The sequence below is a fragment of the Epinephelus fuscoguttatus genome, linkage group LG24, assembly GCF_011397635.1.
Source record: "Epinephelus fuscoguttatus linkage group LG24, E.fuscoguttatus.final_Chr_v1".
NCBI lineage: Eukaryota > Metazoa > Chordata > Actinopteri > Perciformes > Serranidae > Epinephelus > Epinephelus fuscoguttatus.
This window is the reverse complement of record NC_064775.1, coordinates 17911264-17933141: the sequence shown is the minus strand read 5'-3', so window position 1 is coordinate 17933141 and position 21878 is coordinate 17911264. Positions and strand designations below refer to the sequence as shown.

Here is a 21878-nt window from a genome sequence, read left to right as displayed (position 1 = left end):
CTCCACCTTTAACTCTAATTATGGTCATCCCACACGCTGAGAAGAAAGGTGGGAAAACACACATCAAGATTTATCTCCCAGCAAAACAGGGATAACAAAATCTACAGTTACAGGACACACACACACACACACACACACACACACACACACACACACACACACACACACACCCACACACACACACACGCACACACACACACACACACACACGATAAATGAGCACAGGAAACGTTTGTGGGACCTGACTCGAGCGCATTTTTATTTAACGTTTATAACTGTTAAAAACATGTATAAAATTGGTCCTGTTTCAGAAACAAGGCACGCATAGTCATGTCAAATGTTCAGTGTTCATGTCATTATTAGCATTATCATTTATCAACATCATCATCAGCATCATCATCAGCACGTTCCATCTCAGTATTTGTCTAATAGTAGTATCAAGCATTCCCTAATATAAAAACACGTTCCAATTTTTTTTTTTTTTTCCACAGAGGTTAAAATTTTATTCCGAGCAGCAAGACAATATTCATGCAAAGACGGGAGTGGAGGAGAAGATGCGAGCTGACTGGACTGACAGGCTGACGGGTCTTTAATAGTAGGTCTCCCGTTCCACCCAACCTGGATACACAGGGAGAGAAAACAAACAAATACTGGATTTAGAGGCAACTTCTTGGGTCGATTGGGTATATTTGACCTTTATACTTCATTAAAAGCATACAAAGAGATAGAAGAACACTTCAGTTTCTCCACCTCCCTCTGGAGAAGAAAAACAAGAGCAAAATGGGGAGAAGAGATGGAGAAAGGGGTAAAGATGTGCAGAAAAACAACAGAGCGGGGGGAAGAGAAGTAGGAAAATAAAAGCATGGATCCTGGACTCACCTCCTGGGCTGCGTCTGAGGATCAGCTTACGGATTTCATCATAGATAAAGATGAGCAGGGAGTAGGGGAAGGCGCAGAACCACCAGTTGGGCCTGAAAAACACACACATGAAGAAATGAGATCCAGCGCCCTTGGCCAGGATGAGCAACATGTGGTAGGTGGTGTGAGCAAGATTACAGAGTCAGATACATGTGTATACAGCTTACTGGTGGATGGTGAGATGAGTTTTTGTGCTTACTTGAGAGGGTACATTCTGAGGGCGATGTCCATGCCCGGGCAGTAAGAGAGGAAGGCGGCCAGGGCAGTCTCCTCGAACAGCCCAAAGATCAGGATCTTGTTCCTGAGACACACAGGGGAGCAATTAAAGACTCACTGTTTGGAGAAAATGAAACCTGAGACCCAAACAAACCAATTCGACTGCCTGAAAATAGCAACAATTTTTATAAACTTCATCATCTAAGTCCTTGGATTTCAAGCAGCTGACACTGAGCCAAGGCACTGACACAAACCACAGTCTGAAATGTCTAAATACACTTCATGTAGTTTAAAGCCCAACATAAACACCAAGGTTATCTAGAGTGCTTCCTGGAAAAGCACAGCAGCTAGAAAAATAATAAAATATGGAACAGAAGGCATGACATCCAAGATGGCAGCTGGAGAGAGCAAACTTTGTATTTTCTGATGAAATCTCCACAACTCAGACTTGAACAGTTCAGAGTTGGACGAGTAATGTACTTTAAATATATGCTGGGTATTTTTTTACCAAGCAGCAACCTCAGGGGCTGAAAAGTAAAGCCATCACAGAAGTGCCAGGAACTGCAGTTCCTCGAATGGCCACTTGAGGCTGGCTCCAAGAGCAAGTCTATGCCCATGGACTCCCCTCTTAAAATACCTAACCTTACAGCAGAAATAAATGTCTTTGCAGCCTGGTATAAAAACTTTTTTTTTGTCTCTTTAGCTAATTTCTACGTTTGTGACAACCGTATGGGCTGAATTTTTTCTGTACTGACCCGTTTAGTTGTTATTAAGGCCTAAAGTTAGACAGTGTGTGGCTGCTGTGAGTGACAAGTAGATGCCACCCTGACAAGTTGCGAAAACACTGGTTAGGCAATGTAACCACGGCATAACCCCAGATTCAAAGAATATAGGCATAGAATGCTGTCACGATTTTAGTGTGCTCCAAGTCCATGAACATTAAGTGTAACATTTTGGTCATCTAAAAAAGTCTTGTTCAGCATTTGTTTGTACTAAAAGTCCCTTTGAGGAGTTTGATGGTAATGGTTTTAAGCCAGTTTTCTGCTAGCAAAAATTAGCATTAGCATTATCAGAGGTAAGGTTATTGCACACCAAGTCCATTTTTTGTCCAACACTGTTATATATTTAAAAATAAATACAACCTTATGTTGTGTCAATCCTGTTTGCAAACGGACTCCAAAACGTTCACCCGTCATTTAAGTTTCCACAACAGGTTCCATTTTCTGTGTTTTCGCATCCATCAAATGCCTTAAGAGGGTCGTAACCTGCGAGATACCTCCACAACGACGACAGCCATGGCATTTCTCTTTGGCACAAGCTGCTCAAGTTGCTCAGTTGGCTCGGTGTTTGAGTTCTCCTCTGTGTTACTTTAAGGTCACGGACTGGATGGGGTGGAGTCACTTCATTACACATGCAGGGTTTTTTTTTTGTTGTTTTTTTTTTTTTGATTTGATGGAATGAAAAAAATCCCCCAAAAACAGACTTGGTGTGCAAAGGCCTTCAATCATAGCTGTAAATGCGCCGCACTAACCAAGCTAGCAGCTAGTATTAGGGTTAGCTCCATCTTCTCCTCCAAATATGATCACTTCTGGCTCCAAATATCCAAGATGACAATGGCCAAAATGTCAGGCTCAAGGCTTCATGATAATATACAGTCTATGTTTTGTACTCACTTCATGCCCTGTTGGAAGACAGAGTTCCTCCTAGTCTTACAGATGATCAGATCGGCCCACTGGACAATGACGATGCTGACAAAGAAGGCCGTGTGGCAGGTGAATTCCACAATCTTCCTCTGCTCGTAAGTCTGACAGGAAGCACACATCACAAACAGTTTAAACCAGGTGGTGATGGCCAAACTTTACCCTTTACCTGTGTGTCTGTGAAATAACCGCTACTGACCCACTGCTGTCCATAGCTGTCCTCCAGATCATTGATGTATTTATTGTCCCAGTTCACTCTGATGCCCAGCAGGGTGGACGGTAGGAAGCCATTTTCAGCCAAGATCACAAAATAGGTGAAGAAACCTGCGAGCGCCTGGATCATACCTGCAGGAAAGAGATGGGATTGAGTCAGTCACAGAATCAGTCTGATATAATCTTTTGATTAATGGCTGAAACAGTTTGTCTTTTGAGCACTTGACTGAATAAATTGATTCAGTTAATTAGTCAATTTAGAAATTAAACCAGGAATCAATAAATGATTAAGCAAACAAATAGGACCTGTGGTCTTTTGGGGGAAATACGATGAATGAGAAAGCAAACGGCTGAGTCAGTAAATTTGATTAATCAGTCTTCTGGGGGATTTTGAACACTAAACCATGTGTGATCTGCTGAATAACTGAGTAAATAAATAAATAAATAAATAAATGATATTAGGCTGTCTTTTGAGGAATTAGAGCCTTAATCAAAATTAAAACGATTAAATGCTGAAATTGTTGCAATATGAATGAAAGATAATTTGATTATTTTAAATGTTTGGCAAGATGCACAGATACATAATAGTAAACATCTGTCAAAAAGACAGTTGTATCAAGAGGGTAAAGGCACTTTAGTATCCCTTCAAGGGTGAGTTTGGTATTTTTTAACCTGAACATTTTTTTTCCAATGTGTCTAAGTGACTAATGGGTACCACAATTTTTGAAATTGATTCAGTATTGAGCAGCAGGGTAGCCACTAGGAGCATGTTCACACCATCAATTTATGTCTACTTAAAGTGCTTGTTTTTGCCAGCCTCATATCATTATTGCAAGTGTCTGACAACATTACGGAAAGGATCCCTACAGAGAAACCTTTTTTGTTGGAGTAACATCCTTTTGTTTAACCAGAAACAGCCCTGAGATTGCCACTGCTAAACCTACCAGACTCCATATAAAAAAACAACAATTTAGTCACCACAAAACACGCTTAGTTCAAAGTCGAGAGAAACAAAATAAAATTCACATAAGTCATCCCGGTTTGTCTTGCCACTATTCTAGCAATCACCAACTCTGGTTTGGTTGAAATAAACCCTTTATTCATCCAGTCAATTGTGAAAATATGCTGGGTCTATGCATGCTAAAATTACTGCTAATTTCAATGGAGTCTGGTGGATTTGACAAAAGCCATTTCAGGGCTGTTGCTGAAACAAAAAGGATCTTACTCTTGAACAAAAAGAGTTTATCTCTGTGGGGATCCTTTCCATAGTGTGTTTGGGCACTACTAATCATAACCTGAGCCTGTCAGTGCAAAAACAAGCACTTTCAGTGGACGTAAATTGATGGCACATATTTGCCCTGAGTGATTACATTGCAACCTGCCAGCTACAGCGCTCTATCTCAGGGCTCCACCAATTAAAAAAAATCTTGTTCCCATCAGTCACTCAGACAAAAAAAAGGGGAATATTGAGTCCAGGTTAAAAAAATACAGAAGTTACTCTTTAATCCAAACCCTAAAAAATATTTAAATTCAAAAGTACAGGCTGGACAAAATGTCATTCCTTTATTATAGCGAGTGACATGACCTTATTGCGACAATTAATATGCTGTCAGCTCCTTTTAACAAGAAAACTTTGTAATAGGAAGGGAAGAGGGGCAACAGCAATATCAACAAAAATATATTCCCATCAAAACTTTGAGCAAAATCTGTCTCGACAACAACAAGATTGGTCTTATAAGGCAGTACAAGAAGTTCAGGAGGGTCAAACCTATTCTTGGCTTCATTACTGAAGAGGGGAAAATCAAAAGCCAGAGGCACTGGTCTGTCATCACTCAAACACACAAACACACACGGTCTCTATCAGTATAAGCCTATTTCGGGTGCTTGCCACTCTTCTAGTTATCTTGGACCACCCAGATACTGAGCAGCCTTTCCACAAAAAAATCTACCAAGGAGCCCTACATAACAAACTCCTCGTTCTGGTTTGATATCAGCTGTGTACTTGATAAACTTATAATCAAAACATCTGTTTACCGATCTGTCCATAGGCTATACTGATAAGCCTCTCGTTCACCAGTTTATCTGTTTTGGGGTTTCTGGGCTGTCTCTTCATGATGTCACTCTCAGCTGCTTCATAAGCCAGGGAGATGGCAGGGACCTGGGACACAGGACACAGCAATGAGCAAGTTGACACTGACTTTTTTCACAAATCACAGAGCTAAGAATATAAAATGTGGTGCACAAAACCCGTTGTGGATATCGCTAAACTGCATCTTTACCATGTCGGTTCCCAGATCAATACAGAGGATGGTGACGGTTCCCAGGGGCAGAGGGATGTTGGCGATGATGAAGAGGAGGAAGGGGGTGATCTCAGGGATGTTACTAGTCAGAGTGTAGGCGATGGACTTCTTCAAGTTGTCAAAGATCAGACGGCCTGATGAGATCATCACACAAGAGCCTACAGTCATTGTTTTATTCATTTCTAATCCTCCAGCTAAATACGAACATTCAAATTTAAAGTCCTTCAGCTCAAACAGCTTTAAAGTATTCTGTTACGTGCAAACCTTCTTCCACTCCAGTAACAATGGAGGCAAAGTTGTCGTCCAGCAGGATCATGTCAGCGGCCTGCTTGGAGACGTCAGATCCAGCGATACCCATGGCGACACCGATGTCAGCCTTCTTCAGAGCGGGAGAGTCGTTCACACCATCACCTGTCACAGCCACAATGGCTCCCTGCAGAGAGAGAAGCATTGAGGGAAATATTAATGTTTGGGTGTGGAAATTACACTTAGAAAGAGAGGAGAAAAGTTAAATAAAAATGAAGATGAAGAGGAGCAAAGGATGTCACATACTCTCTGACAAGCAAATGTTTGACTTCAGTTGAGAGGAGAAGTCAAATTGATTTGCGTGTGCATAAAAAAACATTTCGACTGAGGTAACAGGTGTCACTTCCTTTTCAGAGAAAAGTCACCATTCTTGTTGTTGAGTGACATTCCCATTTTTCTTAACATGCACTGCGTCACATGGAATAATTTCTTTTTGTGTGAAAGAAAAGCCTGTTTGCGGAAGGTTTCAGGGCAATTCTGCTTTATCTGACAGTACAGACAAATGTGATAAAAGTGAAGGAGACACAGGGCTTTTATTCTGGGCAGAAATTTGAAGAGAATCGGGATGTGTTGCGTGCTGATGGTGTATGAGGAATTTCCTTTAAAGAAAAAATAACTTGCCAACTCTTAATCCAAACTATGTTAAATTGTGCAGCCATTGGATAAAAAGTTCTGAGCCTCCAAGTACGTATAATTCTTGGGGCTGCAAATCCCTGTGTGACATCACAGTGCATCATCAAAACATAAGTTAATGGCATTGAGTCATCTTACAGCTGCTAAACTGCCTGGAAAACGTGCATGGAATTCACTCAAACATGATATTATGGTAAGTTAATCAAATCTATAGTAAATGTAACAGTGTCTCTCATATGAGTATAACAACGGTGCTTTCCCAGTATTTACAAGCTTGCTGACCATGACAAGACATCAGCTGTATCTATGCTGCACTGCAAATGGCTTGAACAAGACTGTGGCTGAGGAACTGAACTGAATTGAAGTTACTGGGCTCATAGGATAAAATGTCAATAGAAGTCATCATCAATCCCCCTCCGACTCCTCTAGGAAGCACATGGGGCGCACTGGAATGCATTATGTAAATTGGTTCTGGAGAGGAAGAGTACTACACTGACTTCAATTAAACTAGTGGTTATAATTGGTTATGTATATACACATATATATAAATATATATATCCTCCATTTATTCAGACTCTTACATATTTATACATATTATATATGCTATATTATCATTATTATTATTATTGCTGTTATTATCATCATTACATTGATATGGTGTGTATGTGTTCTAAAATATGTATTTGATATATGCATATTGTATTTTAACCAACCTAACCTAACCTGCATGTCGTTGGGTTGCGGTAGGAAGCCAGAGTGCCCGCAGTAAACCTGCGCTGCCAAAATATGTTTTTATATTTTTCTTGTAAATACGACACACAATATGCGTGTTACAATTATCCTGTGCAGCTATCAACCATGACCATAGAATATCTGTATAAGTGGAAGGCGAATGTAGTGTATAGATTTTATATTGCCTGTATTTTAATCTTATTCTATGTTATTTTTGTCTTGTTTTTATCTTGTCTTGTTTTATTATCACTCGTCATTTTTTCCCTTTTTCTTTTGCTTCTGACTCTTAAACTCACATGTGAGAGTTCACTCTGCCTACTGATACACTGATGAATATTCATGCAGGGTCACAGCTTGACAGATGTTATGCTTGATTATTCTGCCAACTTAGTCATCAGACCAAAGCAATAATCATAAAGAAGCATTAGAGGATAGGCATATCAAATATTCACTCATGAATTTACATAATAGCACATAGGCACATGCTGTGTTTGTACCCCTGTTTTACAGTTTGGCAAACACTGCAGAGGCTCATCAGAGCAGAAAAATCTTCACCCTGACACACAAACACCTGCTCATTTATTTGGTTTCTACCTGTCTCTGGCAGCCCTCCACAATGATCAGTTTCTGCTGCGGGGAGGTTCTGGCAAAAACAATCTCAGTGTGGTACTTCAGGATGTCGTCAAGCTGCTCTGCGGACAGATCTTTCAGGTCTCCACCATGGACTACACAGGCCTTGGCATCTCTGGAGAGAATACAAAGTCATTAGGTTACCTGCGTATATCTAAAGCCTTGGGTTGGAAACCATGCGGTACATTTAGAACCGAATAGAGCCCAGGACGTGACCTAGGGGCACTCCAGATACATTTCTTTAATAACTAGAGCAAATGCACTTAGTATAGTCAGTACCTTGGGTTGACTTCATTGATTGGGATGTTCAGACGCGCAGCAATGTCCTCAACAGTCTCGTTGCCTTCAGAGATGATGCCCACACCCTTAGCAATGGCCTTAGCTGTGATTGGATGATCACCTGTCACCATGATGACCTATGACAAGGGGAACACTTTTATCAAGCCTGAGGATTATACTCTAATTTTTCCACTACACTGTTCCACAAGGATGAAGGAGAGATTTATTATTAATTAGGCCACTTGGAGGGCATACAACTGCACATATTGTGTATTCATATTTAAACATTCCACGTGAGTAGGCTGCCTGAAATAGCTTCATGTTAACTAAATAAGTAATTTTGATTTGAATATGGGCTTTACCTTGATTCCAGCACTCCTGCATTTGCCCACAGCATCGGGCACAGCAGCACGAGGAGGGTCGATCATGGACATGAGGCCAATGAAGCACAGGTTCTCAGTGGGGAAGTTCACCTCCTCAGTGTCAAAAACAAAGCCCTCTGCAAACTGCTCATCAGGGAGGATGTAATGGCAGAAACCTAGAACAAGAAGCATTTTAGGATGATTTTCAGAGTAATCATTTGAGTTTCTGCTCTGTTAATCACTTTATTCGTCTCAGTTCCAGCAGCTGTCGATCCTTACCCAATACTCTCTCTCCCAGACCTCCCAGTTCCAGGTAGGCATTCTGGAAAGCGTCTTTCATCTCATCGTCCAGGGGCTGCTCTTTGCCTTGCATCATAATGGTGGAGCAGCGGTCCAAAATTCTCTCTGGTGCACCTTTCATCACCAGCAGATGCTTGGACTCTTGGTCAGATGAGCCATTTTTGTGAATGGAAAGCTAAGAGCACACATGAGAAAAAAATTAAAAAGGTCAGTTTGAGCAAACTGACTATTTTTATGGCTTTTATAACCTTTACGCTTTTCCATAAAACTTATGAGGGAATAAAGGGACACATTCTCTAAGGGTAATCCATTTCAACAATTAGCAAAAAATACATAAATAAATAAATAAAAATATAAAGTTACTAAATTTACACAAAAACTTTAATCGAAAGGTCTCATACAAAGATCATTTTTACCTTGTTAAGTTAATGTAAAAAAACATTTAGAAAAATGTGGTGGACATTTTTATCTCTGCAAGAGCAACAACATTGGTTTCACCACAAGCCAGCTCCTTGATCCATACCTGGTACTTATTAGTAGAGTTGAACGGGATCTCAGCAATTTTTACATTTTTCTCTCTCATCTCTGCAACTGATCCGCAGCACAGCTCAATACATTTCAGCAGAGCTGACTCAGAGGCGTCACCAGCCACATCTCTCTAGTGGAGGAAGACGGAGAGTGAAGAACATTAATCATGGACATGGGCATTAAATTCAACAATAACATCTTGCTTCTTTCAACACTTTGTTGTTCCCAATTACTCATCTAAAGTGTTATTGTCTTATTTCAATTACTGTGGGTGTATGTGTGTTAATGTCTGAGCCAAACTGTACTTTGTAGTAATATAGAAGTACCACAGATGGCAGAAGCTACATTTGACGAGAATGTACACGTTACAGAATTTTCCAGAACATGGATCCACAAATAAAATGCACAATAAAAGCCTTGTTGAAATGGATACACGAAGTACTGAGTTTGCATCAATATCAGAACACATCAGCTACAGGTCTGATGACAGTTTAGCCTTTTGAGGCAACAGACAAAATTTTCAGGGTTCCGATGTAGCCAGTGGATATCCAGATAATGAATTTCAGGGCCAAGATTGCCTTTTCCATGCCATGTCATTGTTAACAGTACAGTTAGCAACTTGAGACCCGAGAATGGTGCTGGAGTTGAGCATTGACGCCTACTATAACAAGCTAATTTCAACAGAACAAGATTTTGGTATCAGAATTGTTCTGGTTTCTGTTTGTAGTCCAAGTATTATTGACCAATTACATTTGAGAGGCAGGTAAATGCAATTTCTGCTACTACTGTAGTAGCTACAGTTTGGCTTTACATTGGCTGTTTTTTTAATGTATCTGCATTAATATGAAGTCATCTGTTTAAGGGGATTAAATGACCGGCACACGAAATTTAAAGTCTTAGCTCGGATACCAACTGGCTACACCACATCTACCGGAATATTGGTGGTTGCCCCCAGAGCCTTTATTATCATCAGACTGGTAGCCGATGGGTTCCAAGATTAATAAAAAACAAAATCAATGTCAGATAATACTCGATGGGTTCCAAAATTGAAAAAAAGCTAAATATAGATCAGACGATAGCCAGTGTAATCCAAGATTGACAAAAGGCTAAATCAATGTCAGATGGTAGGCGATGGGTTCCAAAATTGATGAGAAGCTAAATAAACATCAGACAATAGCCATTGGGTTCAGAGACTGATAAAACGCTGAATCATTATTAGATGATATGTGATGAGTTCCGAGATTGATAAAAAGCTAAATCAACATCAGACAATAGGCAATGGGTCCCAGGATTGCATTTCGGCCCATGCATTCTTTATTTTGCTCTCAAGACAGCCTGTTTACCTGCATGCAACCAAAGCCTGCTCAGACGTAATGAGTCAATACTACTCCGACTACCAAGGGACTATAAATGGAAACACTGTGATACCCAAATCTCTGTAGAATCTGCCTGCAGATTCTGTATACAAATGCAGATATCTGTTTATAGAGATTAAATTTGCATTAACAGCATAATACAAAAACTAAAATGTATCAGGACAAACAAGAGCAGAAGCATCAGAACATAAGGAGGATTCATACTACAATAATTTCAAATACTTGTCAAACAGAGGGAATTAAATAAGTGTTAAACCCTCTGAGTTAAAGTGGCAAAGCATTGCCAGTGGAAAACACCTATTCATTTTGAAAAAGCAATCACCAATGAGGAAACTCCAACACTCAACCAAACAATGCTGTAACTTCATCAGTCACTCAGTAAATCAGGGACAGACTCTGACGTTTACAGAGCTGGCTCCACTTTGCTGCGGTCCAGCCAAAGATAATGAGCAGTGAGAGAAAATGAGTGGTAATTAGAGCTGTGATGCCAGCCAGACATTTACAGGTGATTAACACACACAGATACACATACATACGTTAACAGGTTATTAACACAGGGTGGAAACCAGAGACTGGCCTCAAAGGAAAGTGCAGGTGCCAAGAGACTTTCATACATCTGTGTGTGTGTTTCAGTGTGTGTTTTTGGGGGTGGGGTTTGGGATAATTATGTGGTTGCAAAATGTGTGTGCTCACTCCAGGGAGAGTGTTATAAGCTGGAAAACAAACCTGTTGGCCTGAGTGGTAAACACTGTTTGTGTAAACATTTTACAGGTGTAAAATAAGGTGTGGCAGTTTTTATGACTTTGTTAAATATCACGTTTCACTCTCTTGTCCTTCATCAGATTTGAATAAATGAAGCCAATTTCAGGAAAAAAAGAACAATAGGGAAGAGGAACACTTGTTTATTTCTGCAATAATTTTCAAACTGTTTAAAAAAGGGCACATTCAACTTGGAAAATGAGTCAGCAGACAGTACAGGACTTCTAAATCCTGCCCACATAATGAGCACACAAGTTTAAGACCTAGAACAACAGAAAAAGCTTTCTTGTTGTTGAGCAAAGGATAAAAGATAATGCAGACTTCTGTTTTTAGTTCAAAGGGCTAATTATGTCCCTGATAATGTTACACAATTCATGTGAAAAAAAAATCTCTTCTGTGGGTTGTTGTCTCAAAGAAGCCTTAATATTTGGAATTATTTATTCAAGTAAACAAAAAAAGAGAAACATAAGGGGTCAGTAGGGTAAAAACACCTACCTTCAGGATGGGTACGTTGCTCTGCTCTGCCAGGAAGACAGCGCGGTTGCAGAGTCCGGCAATCCTGGCCAAGGCAAACCAGGTGGCCGAGCTCCTGTCGAAAGAGGTCCCGCTCTGGTTCTCTGTGGTGTCGGCCTCGTGGATCTGGTTGTCAAACCACATGTGGGCCACGGTCATCCTGTTCTGGGTCAGGGTGCCAGTCTTGTCAGAGCAGATGGTGGAAGTGGAGCCCAGGGTCTCTACAGCTTCCAAATTCTTCACCAGGCAGTTCTTCTTAGCCATACGCTTAGCAGTCAAAGTCAGACACACCTAGAGATGGGATTGATTGGGTCAGTTAGCAATTGAGTCGCCACTAGTTAAGACAAATGCACAAGAAACACCAGGACTCACAGTGACAGTAGCCAGGAGACCTTCTGGCACGTTGGCGACAATGATACCGATGAGGAAGATGACGGCCTCAAGCCAGCTGTATCCGAGGATGAGGGAGAGGATGAAGAAGGAAACACCAAGGAAGACAGCCACGCCGGTGATGATGTGAATGAAATGCTCGATCTCAATGGAGATGGGGGTTCGTCCAACTTCGAGGCCAGAGGCTAGCGTGGCAATACGACCCATGACGGTGCGGTCTCCAGTGCTGATCACGATACCACGGGCAGTTCCTGTCACAAGGATGATTTTTTTTTTTAAATACAGCAAACATCTTGTAACCTGTTTATCCAATCACTCAAACATGTCAAGGTGGTAAACAGGGTGTCTGATTCACTACAGAGTGTCTGAAGTACTAATGCACGTAGCACTGTCTCTGAACAGCTTTGATGTATCCTGTTGTCGTACCTTCAACACAGTTGGTGGAGAAAAAAGCAATGTTCCTGGTCTCCAGTGGGTTCTCATTGGAGAAGTCAGGAGTACGAGTCTGGGGCTCTGATTCGCCAGTCAGAGAGGAGTTGTCCACCTAAGAAAGGAAACACAGGCTGTGATTGATGGAAGAAAGAAAAACAACATGGCTACATCCACCTTAGGCAAGAGAGGAGAACATGGCTGCCACAAAGTTCCTTTCTCAGGGAGGAAAACAAACTTTCTCCTGCAATGTTTTCTCTGTGGTTAAAACAGCTACTGAGGGGCTGATGGCAGATTCAGGTCAAATGGGCCCATAATGGAGCAACAGCGAGATGATGCAGAGGCAGGTGATGAGATATAACAATGAATGATGCAGAGGTGGATGGAAGAGCATTGGGAATAATTGGGTCAAGTGTTGCTCTTGGGTGTTGAGTTTAGTTTAGGGCCCAAAATGGGTCACAGACTTGTTTTTTGTCCCCATAATAACACTACGACTAGTCATGTGAAAAAGCGCGAGTCCATCTATCAAAGTAGTGACTGCAAAGGAAAAGTCTAAGTGGGAAATATGGTGTCTTGAGCTTTACTTCGCACTCACGAGGCACTGTCTGATATTTAAATATCAGAGATATGAACAAAAAGTTTCTTGACATTATTTGAAACAACATAGTTGGTAATTGCTCACATCTAGCAGTTTGCTGAGGTTATATGAGGGTAAGCTTTTCTATTTCAAACAGAAGTACAAACTTCTAGACGTTCAAGGCGCAAACAAATATTACTAATTTCAAGTGCCAAGGAAAATACAGCAGCAGACTGAAATTACAAATGGAGAAATTGTTCCTCAAATATAAGTCTCACATAGACTCAGTGTCGGAGTACCCACCTTGCAGCCGTGGGCAGAGATGATTCTCAGATCAGCAGGGATCCTGTCACCACCTTTCACCTCCACTAAATCACCGACCACCACCTCTTCGGCATTGAGGTTTTTCTTCTCACCGTCACGGACCACCAGGGCTTGCTACAAGACGAGACATGGCAGAGACACACTTATGTAAGACAGAGGAGAGAGGCAGACTGACGGCTTTATTTTCGATCTGTTTTAGCTGCATGCAGAGCTCATTTTTTTTCATAATGATGAAAATGATTTTCATAATTAACCTCCGAATTATTTAATAGGGCTAATGAGATTTGTGTGTCAAGAGGACTCGATTGTTTTTGTACTGCAAAGTGGATAAGACCTTAAATTAACATACTAAATCATGAGTTGACATGGTGACAATACAGAGGTTTTTTCAAAGCAGAGGTTTCAGTGTTACAGTGTTAATTTGTTGTAAGCTGAGTATATTTATGAATATGTACAAAACAGTCAGGGATCAAACATTGATGCAGTTAGAGGAATCAAACTAAACAGAGATGAATAGATGAAAAAAATAAAGGTTTAAAGTGTGAGGGGCACCTGTGGGACCAGGTTCTTGAAGGAGTCCATAATCTTGGAGCTCTTGGCCTCTTGGTAGTAGGAGAAGCAGCCAGTGATGATGACGACAGCAGAAAGCACGACACCCAGGTACAACTGCGAACGCCAAAAATATTACATTTACATGAGGTATAATGAAGTTTACGTCTAACTGGGGGGGATAAATGTAAACAATTTCTACATCATCTGCTGGTTTGTGCTTATTGCTGTTTTCTGTACAGTTATTCCCTGATAATGACTATATTTCAATACATTAATCAACAAATTACTCACTTCATAGCACCAACAGACTTCATGCATCATAAAACCTGCTTTGCCCTCATAAAAACAAAATCAACATTGTGTGAAATTAGCTTGATAGCTTGTAATCTGCTATCCTCATCCAGCTACGACTGTCACATCAAGACACTACATACACTACAAGGACCTTTTCTCACATTATCATTAGCGGGCTCATCCTCCATTGCAGCCTGGATACCATAGGCCAGGAAACAAAGGATGGCACCGGTCCACAGAAGCATGGAGAAACCGCCAAACATCTACAGGGAAACAGAACAAGAGTGACCTTTTAAATAAGCGCCTTCTCAATTTGTGGAAACTTGTAAACTGGGAAACTGTGGCATCAAGAGGAAGAACGCTGCTAATGGTCATGACGATCCTGTACCATAAAGACAGTTGACGTGCAATTTACAATGGAGCTGATGTTACCTGCTTGCAGAATTTGACCCATTCTGGGGTGGTGGGAGGAGGAGTGAGGGCATTGGGCCCATCACGAGCCAGAATCTCAGCAGCCTTCGCACTAGTCAAACCCTGAAGTGAGAGAAGAAACAGATTCAGTTACGATAGGTGATAAGACTTAAGATTCATGGCCAGGTGCCCCAAGTGTCATGTGTTGACTAGGGTGGGGCACCTGGAAGAACTACTGTATCTGTGACTGGCTGAGTACACCACCAGTTGTTTTTTGGGCAATTTTTGTCAGTTTATTTTGAAAGCTGCTGATCGGCGCAAAAACAAAGTGTGGAGGTAGGTCTGGCTGTGTGTGACTTCTCAGTGATGGGTTCTTGTTTAGCAAGCTTACATGGGTAACTCAAAGAAGCCAGCACTGGCACAGCGAGACAGTGGAAAAGCAGCCTGTACAGCCAGAATATTTTCACATCTAACTCTGTGAAGCAAGAATTTATTTCAACCAAGCCAAGCTGGTGATTGTTGGACTATGACCGTTTTGGTGAGTTTTATTTGGTTCTGTCGAGTTTGAATGACGTGCGTTTTACGTTGAGTTAAAGGTATACTATGCAGGAAATGTCGGTTACTGTTCGCAAAAGCGATCTTGGAATAAGCTTTGTCCGCTTGGCATTTCACCTCGCTATGGTTGTGATTTTTTTGGTGCTATGTCCGCAATTCTCTGAACTTTCTTTTTATACAGTTCCGACTTCACCTAAGCACTGTTACTGGCCTGTGGCTACATGTCAAAAACATCCTGAACACAGCAAAATAAACACAAAATAAGGAAATACAGGTAAAGGGCAGACAGTACTTTTATTGTGTTCGTCCGACTGAAACTGGATTTTTAAAACACATGTTAACATGTTAGTCTGACTGAAATCATACTAAATTGAATTTCTCAAAGTTGGACTAACATACCCAGAATGTAATTGGGAGTCGAATTACTCCTGCGTGTATACAGTCAATCAGACCCAAACTGACTGAGGCACTCTGAGCATGCTCCACAGTTCCCAACCCGGATTTTGACCCAAAAGTTTTGAAGCAATAAATGCATATCAGAAGAAGAAGCCGGTAACAACATGGCAAAATCTACATCCAGAGCCATGCAATTTTGGACGGACAAACTGTACAGCCATGGTACCAGTTTTCCACTAGCTAACGGTAGCTAACTTGTTTGGTGACTGTTTGGTCTGTGACGTAATAGGTCAACCAGAAAGAGGTCCAATACTAACAAGCTGAAAGGGGGCATATCGCCACCTATCGTAGCAGAGACGGACATACTTAGGTCAATAAATCGATTCCCCTCCCGTGCCTGCATACTGGGACAGGGACAGGAGTCCAATTAAAGGGCTTGGTCAAGCTATAACTGCTCAACCTGTAAAATTTAAACATATTGCCCAACCCTACTGATGACATGTAGGAAGTCAGATACATTTAAAACTATTTGTAAATACCACTATAACTTAAGCACGTCATTATTGTTTTCCAGACACATGTACACAAAAAACTCACTGACACATATCTTAAGTCCAGGGGGGGCACTGTAGGTGCTACTAGTTGCCTAGCAACCCAGCATCAACAGAAAAACAGGGCCATTTCCTCCATCGGCAGGTAGGAGAAGGAAGAAAACAGAAGGAAGAGGAAGAAGGAGAGGAGGAAGGTAGAAGAGGATGTTACAGGAGAGAAGGGAGGAGGCAAATAGGATCAAATGAAATCAGGGCACAGGGGCTTCTGCAGCTGATAAATTATTTACAACTGCTGCGTAACACATGCACGCACACACACATGCAGGGCTCAGGGACCCCAGTTTAGAGGCACTGATTAACGATTCTCCTTGATCTTTCCTGCATGATCAGGAGCACATTTGCATGAGTGGAGAGGGCTAGTTGGAGTGTGTGATTGAATGTGGTGGGGGGTTGGAGGCATGTCTTAAAGACAGTGGAGCATTCTGCAAAACACTGAAATCATTGATTTCTAATCTGGAAATAAAGTAAAAGGTGGTTTCTGAAACTTGTGATCAATATTTTTGGAAAATATTCTTCACTGTACACATTTAAAGGTATTTTTGAAAATTTGTAAAGTATTTTATTTGATTCTTGCTGAGATATAGATAAGATCAATACAACTTTCATATTTCTACGGTGAATATGAAGCTATAGCCTTTTAGCTTAGCACAGAAACTGGAAATAGGGGGAAACGTAAGCAAGCCTGGCTCTGTCCAAAAGGTAACAAAATCCACCTACCACCACCTCTAAAGCTAAATATTGAGATCAGTAAAGAAAATCAATCCTCCTGTTCCATGCAACCCTCCCCCTCCTCATCTTTCTCTCCCACTCTCTCTCGTATCAACGCTCTTTGTCTAGAAAGCCTGTAGTGGCTGATCACATCCTCCATGACATTTCCTTCATGATGTGAGGAAAGATCTCTCCCCACTTTAAACAGGGTCCTCTGTTATATCCATCTTTGAATATCAACTGACAGACTCAAGAGAAAAATGGAGGTTAATGGCAAATGGCAGCCAGATACTTGATATTTATCTGATCTCCATGATAAAAGGAGACACTTTGATAGAAATGCTCTTTTCCAAATGAACACTGGCTGTCAAAATTACATCTCATTGAGACTTCTAGCTGAAGGTGAGACACACTCAAAAGTAGCCACACATAATGCAGCACACTCTCCTCTTCATCTCACTCACGTTGTTGAGGTCTGTTCCATATTTGCGATTGAGCTCATCGAGGGTCAGCTTGTGATCATCCTGCGAGGACACACAGAGAAAAGGAGGTGATGTCAGTCCAGTGTTTATGTTTGCATTTACTGTACGCATGTGTGTGTTCAATATGCCAAGAGCCAGTGACATTTACAATACATTGTGTGCTGACCTTTCATTTTTAAATGACTGCCTCTCAGAGGCAGAGCAACGACAATGACCGAGAGACATTCACAGGTGGGAAAAAGGAATGAATGGATGAGGAGCCAACAAAAGACACCAGGGAGGTAAGAAGAAAGTGAGGAAGAAAAGGAAGGGTAGGAGAAATGAGTGAGAGAAGAGCAGAAGGAAGATGGCAGGTAAGGGATGAAGTGAGAAGAGAGGGGTATGTATGGAGGACAACGTTTTTAAGGAGACAAGCTTAAAAATTACACCATACAACAAAACCTTGAATTAAATATTAGACTAATGTTATACTTAATAAGTGAATAATAAGCTGTAATTGATCCAGAAAACAAATTATATATACATTTTAGCACTTTAAGACCTTTAATTTCTGATAAATAATAAATCTAACATAATATTTTCAGTTTTTGTACGTGGTACAGACAAACAGGAGGCAAGTAGAGATACATAAAGGGAGAAAAGACAACACAATCAAGAGGACGGGATATGGTCATACTGAGAGTAGGAGACAATCAAGGAAGAGCAAGACACTCACCATGTCCACTTCCTTCTTCAATTCATCCATATCCTTCTCTTTCTTCTTCCCCTTCCCCTTCTTCTTGCCGCCCTGCTCTGAGGTTGCAGCAAGCTCATACTGCTCGCGTCCTTCCTGAAAACACAACGAGAAGGATAGAAATGAGAAACAATGTTTAATAGCATATACTATTAGTGATAGCAAAAGCCAAACATGTCATTAACTGTTCCTGCTTCAGTTTTCAGACTGGTAGGGAAGCATGCGCCAACATCTGTCTGCTCTCAGCGTATCCACTGTAACTCTTTCTAATTGTACTGCACACTCACTTCACCAAACCATGTACTATGCGGTGGTACTGCGAGCATCAAATCATGCATGTGTTTGTTTTTCTTCATCTTCTTTAATTTGCATATGTCCTGTGGAGTGCAGGGAGGTGTATGTGCACGTGAAGCTCATGGGGCCAAGTGTTTCCAACACAGGTGTTTTTTTGTTGTTGTTCTTAATCGCAGCTTTTGCTTTAAAGATTACAGTGCCAAGTCTGTTTGAATGGGATTAGTCTTTTAGCTCTGCTGGCAACTGGGACACAATCATGCGGCAGCCTCCAGGGCTTAAAAATGAAGTCAAAGCAAAACTGTCAAAAATTGCAGTTCCTCTAATGGCCACTTTAGGCTGGCTCCAAAAGCAAGTCAAACTCCATAGACCCCCATGTTAAAATGCCCAGTGAAACACCCATTTACATTGTCTTGAAGTTACACATATTCAAGGGCAGGGCTGCTTTGAGTGACAGACTGTCTGCCAATAGTGTTCTCTACTTCTCTTTCAGATCCACCCTTCGTTCCTCCATGGCACCACCCTCTCATCCATATTTGGTCGCTTCTTATTTTTGACTCTGATGGAGCTTCATAGAGCACTTTCAGCAACACAGAAGCTTTAACAAAGTTATAATACACAGACTAGGGCTGCCACGATTAGTCGACTAATCGATGACTAATCGACTATTAAAATAATCGCTGACTATTTTAGTAGTCGACTAATCGGTTTGAGTCATTTTTCATAGAAAAGTACTATAAAAGTACCCCAAAATACTCTTATTGCAGCTTCTTACGTTGAAATATTGGCAGATTTATACACTCTCCCATGACAGTGAACTAAAACCCTTCGGCATGAGTAGGAAACAATACATTAGATGACATAATTTTGGGGTTTGGGCGAGACAGACTGACATTTTTCAACATTTTAACACATTTTTTGGTGAAATGATTAGTCGACTAATCGAAGAAATAATCGACAGATTAGTCGACAATGAAAATAATCGTTAGTGGCAGCCCTAACACAGACTGAACATTCTACAACGTGATTACGGATACTTTGGTGTGATCTGCCCTCCAAGGTCCTGTATTACCACTTAAATGATAAAAAATTGTAACATTTTGCCTGTGTTTCATATCATGGGCCCTTTAGGTGGAGCTGCATTTGGCAACTGTGAAACCAGTTTGAATGGGAAGTATTCTGGCAAAGTGAGCCTCAGTTCAGACACACAACTGTACCCACAGCTCTTGATATTAACCATGGCTGTAAACTGACAACTGTTAGGGATCTAGAGATGTGAAATCACCTAGTTACTAACAAGCAGCAATTATAGTCAGGTATATTATCATAATTTTGCGTAGCAGTAATGTTTTCTTCTCTTTGCTATCTGTTAAACATCTCACAACAACCCTTTACAAGGCTCACCATTCTCCAAAAGTTGACAAAACTTTCCGGTCACAACTTTTCTGCCTGGCAACAAAAGATGCCGTGCATGAGTAACATGCTGACAACTGCTGAGGTGTGTCTGATGCAACGTGAGCACATGTGATGTCTGATGCTGACTCAAAATGCCAGAAGACATTTTGTCATGCTGCATCTTTTTAAGGACTCCATGTGGGTCAATGCACCTCGAACCTGATACAAAAAAAAAAAGGATAAACAGAGCCAAGTCGAAAACTGAGAATACTGTGGCCTAAATTGAGGAGACAAACTGCCACAAACTTTAACTGACAATCCAAGAAAAAAAAAAGAGGCACCCCTTTACTTGTCACATGCAGTTAGATTGTGAGATCAAGAGCCCTGTTGGAAGAGAAGAGAGTGAAAAAAAACAGTCTTGGATGCTGGCTTTATGGACACCAGTGCCATCTGTCACTGCAGAAACAACTCTATGGGGATCCACTTTTTATGAATTAGCAAACTTTCGCAGAGCTTTCTATTGTGAGAGCAGTTTATGACAAACTATTTCCTTTTGTTTTGGTCCAGCTGCATCAGACTTAATCTCTGCTTATTGAGTATTAATCCTGAGTAATCCATGTTCAAATAAAACACAGGATAGTAACATTCTGCTCCACCAATCATCCAAACCCATGATGTACTTTCTGCAGTGTTTTATTGATCAGCAACCTGAAGAACAATCAGACAGAAGTGACACTTTCTGTACGTCAGCAAAGGGGAGGAACAAGCATCATGTGGTTTTTGGTCTGTTGAAAGATAAGTGCTGCCTTTTTGCATGGTGAGACAGATTACGCTGCAGGGTGAAAACAAAATTCGCTTGTTTAAACACCCACGTGTGCAATAAAGAGTGTCGCCGCCCGAGTGAGAAAAATACTCATCGCTTAACTCATTCACCAACAGTTTTCCTAAACATAACCTCACCAATTAAGCAGCTCAGCCAAACCCCAGAGTGGTACAATGAACCACACTGGAGTCATTTACTGGTAATCACACGAGGGGACATTTTGTTGATTTTGACTCTGACTGCGACACAAATTATGTCGCTGTAGGCAGGAAAGATTTTAATTAAACAGAGAAAAAGTCTAAGTTTGACATGGAAAAACAAAAACATACAATTTAAGTATCCTAATACCCTTAATTTGTGTGACTCCTCTCCCACCTGACATCCCCTATCACACTGTCAAGCCAGTCTGCCTCCTCTCTCTCCCTTCCTGCCGCCGTCTCCTCCACATACATCTCAACTCATTATCAGCAGTCACTGTATCTGACAGAGCAACAAAAGGCCCGAGCAAAGATTGTGTGTTCCAGACAGCTGTAAGCCAGAGGGTGTGTGAGACAGACTGACAGAGAGAAGGTGAGATAGGGAGGAGAAAAGAGGTGCCAAAGTGAAAACTAAAGAGCCCACAAGATTCAACAAATCAGCAAATGGGAATGCTAAATCACACACTAAATAGTGTGGATGGACGTAAACAACTTCTCGGACTGACATAGTCAGATCCATCCCACCGGCTGTCTTGCCACAGGTATAATTAGGTAAGCTGCCACCAGCACAATTATGAGCCTACAAACCACACCCTAACTAAATTATTTCACATTATCCAGATGGCCAGCGTAGCCACTCCTGATGTCATTTTCACACGGATATGAAAATCCATCTACAAGACTGTCTTGAGTCTACCACACCTCTAAACTACTCTTTTACACTGAGGGAGACCATACTTGTTAAAGAGTTATAAAAACTTAAAAAGGAAAAGAAAGAAATAAAGAAATAAAAAGGGACAGATTTAAAAATACACATAGAGATATTATGAACTTAAAAACATATTAGATAATGTAACGGTACAAAAACCATCCTGTCCAAATATACCATGAGAGTATACCAGAATATACCAGACATACTATAAGAATATACCAAAATATACCATA

The 21878-nt window shown here is 41.0% G+C and overlaps 1 protein-coding gene across 1 annotated transcript in view; it reads right to left on the bottom strand.

Moving 5' to 3' along the window:
* Positions 1 to 231: 231 nt before the first annotated feature.
* Positions 232 to 21878, bottom strand: part of LOC125884964 (sodium/potassium-transporting ATPase subunit alpha-1) — a 35191-nt gene continuing 13544 nt past the window's right edge. Inside the window, exons 2-23 of the mRNA XM_049570300.1 lie at positions 18210 to 18323; positions 17477 to 17536; positions 14764 to 14865; positions 14493 to 14594; positions 14038 to 14151; positions 13465 to 13599; positions 12582 to 12699; positions 12138 to 12406; positions 11748 to 12056; positions 9113 to 9247; positions 8569 to 8764; positions 8290 to 8465; positions 7928 to 8064; positions 7613 to 7763; positions 5612 to 5780; positions 5327 to 5481; positions 5082 to 5205; positions 3034 to 3179; positions 2808 to 2938; positions 1118 to 1219; positions 880 to 971; positions 232 to 618 (exon numbers count right to left, since the gene is read on the bottom strand). Of these exons, the coding sequence (XP_049426257.1) occupies positions 590 to 618; positions 880 to 971; positions 1118 to 1219; positions 2808 to 2938; positions 3034 to 3179; positions 5082 to 5205; positions 5327 to 5481; positions 5612 to 5780; positions 7613 to 7763; positions 7928 to 8064; positions 8290 to 8465; positions 8569 to 8764; positions 9113 to 9247; positions 11748 to 12056; positions 12138 to 12406; positions 12582 to 12699; positions 13465 to 13599; positions 14038 to 14151; positions 14493 to 14594; positions 14764 to 14865; positions 17477 to 17536; positions 18210 to 18323 (3066 nt within the window). The 3' untranslated portion in view covers positions 232 to 589. The remainder of the gene's footprint in view (positions 619 to 879; positions 972 to 1117; positions 1220 to 2807; positions 2939 to 3033; positions 3180 to 5081; positions 5206 to 5326; positions 5482 to 5611; positions 5781 to 7612; positions 7764 to 7927; positions 8065 to 8289; positions 8466 to 8568; positions 8765 to 9112; positions 9248 to 11747; positions 12057 to 12137; positions 12407 to 12581; positions 12700 to 13464; positions 13600 to 14037; positions 14152 to 14492; positions 14595 to 14763; positions 14866 to 17476; positions 17537 to 18209; positions 18324 to 21878) is intronic.